Source organism: Lipotes vexillifer, unplaced genomic scaffold, assembly GCF_000442215.2.
Source record: "Lipotes vexillifer unplaced genomic scaffold, Lipotes_vexillifer_v1.1 scaffold781, whole genome shotgun sequence".
NCBI lineage: Eukaryota > Metazoa > Chordata > Mammalia > Artiodactyla > Lipotidae > Lipotes > Lipotes vexillifer.
The window spans coordinates 332,912-335,425 of NW_006790027.1; the positions used below are offsets into that span (position 1 = coordinate 332,912).

General features: G+C 37.9%; 1 protein-coding gene across 1 annotated transcript in view; it reads left to right on the forward strand.

The window, feature by feature from the left end:
• The first annotated feature begins 1,565 nt into the window (after positions 1 to 1,565).
• NSUN3 (NOP2/Sun RNA methyltransferase 3) overlaps positions 1,566 to 2,514 on the forward strand; it is a 52,801-nt gene continuing 51,852 nt past the window's right edge. The window contains exons 1-2 of the mRNA XM_007463200.1: positions 1,566 to 1,610; positions 2,288 to 2,397. Coding sequence (XP_007463262.1) covers positions 1,596 to 1,610; positions 2,288 to 2,397 — 125 coding nt within the window. The 5' untranslated portion in view covers positions 1,566 to 1,595. The remainder of the gene's footprint in view (positions 1,611 to 2,287; positions 2,398 to 2,514) is intronic.

The following is a 2,514-nucleotide window of genomic DNA, read 5'->3' on the forward strand; positions in this document are numbered from 1 at the left end:
TAAGTATGTTAACCTCCATACCTTCAAATACTGTGCAACTTCTAGAAATTATGTACTGTATATGAAGAATTTTTAATAAAAGAAAATGCTTATAAAAACAAAGAGGATACATTATACATAGTCTTATCAAACTTGAAAATGAATAAAATTAGAGAAACACACCAAAATGTTAATAGTGATTATCTCTAGTGGCATTATGCATGATTTTCATTCTCATAGGCTTAAAATTTTTTTTTCTTCAATGAGCATTAGTTTATTTAAAATTCAGAAAACAGAAATGTGCTAAAGAAGTCACAAAACAGTATAAGAGAACAAATATGACCGCTTTCCAAGCATAACATATCCCCTTTCCCTAATAGAAAAATAGTAAATGATTTCTACTACCTCCTTTAAAGTTTTTTATATGTCTACATTGCAAATATACTACCCCATTGATTCACTAAATGCAGCAATCTAATGAGTATAGAAAAAAATAAAGTATATAAAATCTCTGAGGTTAAAAGGTAGACTAATGACTTTTCCTTAATCTTTCAACAAAGTAGTGCATTTAATCATCTCACTCCTTAGTACTATGTTTTCTTTTGCACCAAATCTAAATTCATTTTTAGATTATTGGGTAACCTGTTTAAATAAATAAATATATTAAGCTTCAAATCACATTTGGAGTAATGAAATTTATCTTTTTACATGGTCCTAAGATTTGCACCTATATTATACACTATACTGATATTTGGAGCATCAAGGGTCTCAAAATGATGATGGGCATTAAATATTAGGGACTACTTTCCTGAGAACCAGTAACACTTCCCCTAGTAAAGGTGGGTGAGGAGGGTCATTTTTTAGGGTGTTGGGTGTAAGGTCATTTTGGTCGTCAGGCATTTGGTATCAGAACTTGATGATAATCATGAAGATCAAGATAGTGAAAATAATACACAGTAGCAGCTAACATTTGGGCATTTACTATTCCCTAGTCTCTATGCTAGACGCTTTACCTGTGTATTTCAATCAATTTAATCCTTTAACCCTCCCCGTTAAAAGAGAGATATTATCCCAATGGGCCATCTCTAGGAAATGCGTGACAATATCTTTTTCATCATATCCGTTCTTTTATCTTGAGTCCTGAATATCTGGGATAACGGGGGTCTTCGGATTTGGTAGATTAACAGTAACTAGCTTCGCCTCTGGAAACATCTTAGAACGATCATGCAACGTACCTAATAGTGACAAACACTTCCATCCTTTTACTGAGCCTCAAGCACACAGCAGTGAGAGACTGTTCAGCGTGAGGCTCGACTTTCTGAGGACAGGCTGCCCAAGGCTCCGCCCACGGGCTCCAGCCACGCCCCCGGAGCAGGTAGGCACCGCCTCCTTCAGCCACCGGCAGAAATAACTTTGCTCTTGCCTCTCGCGGGACCTAGGGTTTTTGGCGAGATTTCGACAACTCAGGAAAGCAGAATCTCGCGAGAAGTTGAACCGGAAAAGTGAGGGATGGGGGAGAATTCTGGCGAAACTCGGAAGACGGGAAGAACTTTTGGTTCCCTGCAAGCTTAAGATTCCCAGTGGTCTTGACTTATTGTTTGACCTCTACTGACGGAATGATGTTGACCCGGGTGAGGGCTGGGATCCAGCCGGGTGCCTGTGACTGAACCAGGAACTTTATCGACCGACGGCGTGGCGAGGGAGGGGGCTGGGATGTGGGAATTTGGTGATCTCTGGGTTTCTCTGGCTTCATTCCAAAGCTCTAGAATACTGCCGATTGTTTTGACGCTTGTTCGTGAGCGTTCTCTGTCGTTTTCTCCCATCTGTTACATAGGTAAACTGTTCTTGGATTAGTAAATGAAATAGAACTGCAATGACGTTTCCACAGGAAACTAGAGTGACTTTTCTTCTAAATACATTTTATTTTGGAATAATTCTACATTTCCAAAAAAATTGCAAAGATAATAAAGACTTCCTGTGCCCATTTCACCCAGTTCCCCTAATGTTAACATCTAGAGTGGCTTATTTAAATGAATTTTGTTCCTTTGACACACGTTCCTGTGTTAACACCGCAATTCTGCTTTACCCTTTGCTTTACATTTGAGCAATAATCATTTGGAGAAACCTTTTTTTCATAAGTAGATAATCAATACAGTTTTGTTATGTGTGAGGTACAACTATTGTAAGAACTAGTAATTATCAGGGGGAAAAAAGTGTTATCTTAAGAAAAAAGACTGTACTGATAATGTTGAAGTTCAGTAAATTGGTAACATCAGAGTGTGTCAGCAGCCTTTTCTTATCATCATAGCTGAAAGCAAAATCAGAGAGGAAGTTTGCAAAACAGATTTGCAAAGTTGTATTGGATCATTTTGAAAAGGAATATTCCAGAGAACTTGGAGATGCCTGGCATACAGTAAGGTTAGTATAATTCATCTCTTGATACTTTATGATAGAACAAGAAATAAACCCATCTGGGGGAGGGGTGCTGTGAAGATAAAAGATAAAGGAATCTAAACCTGGTTTCCATTTCCTGCT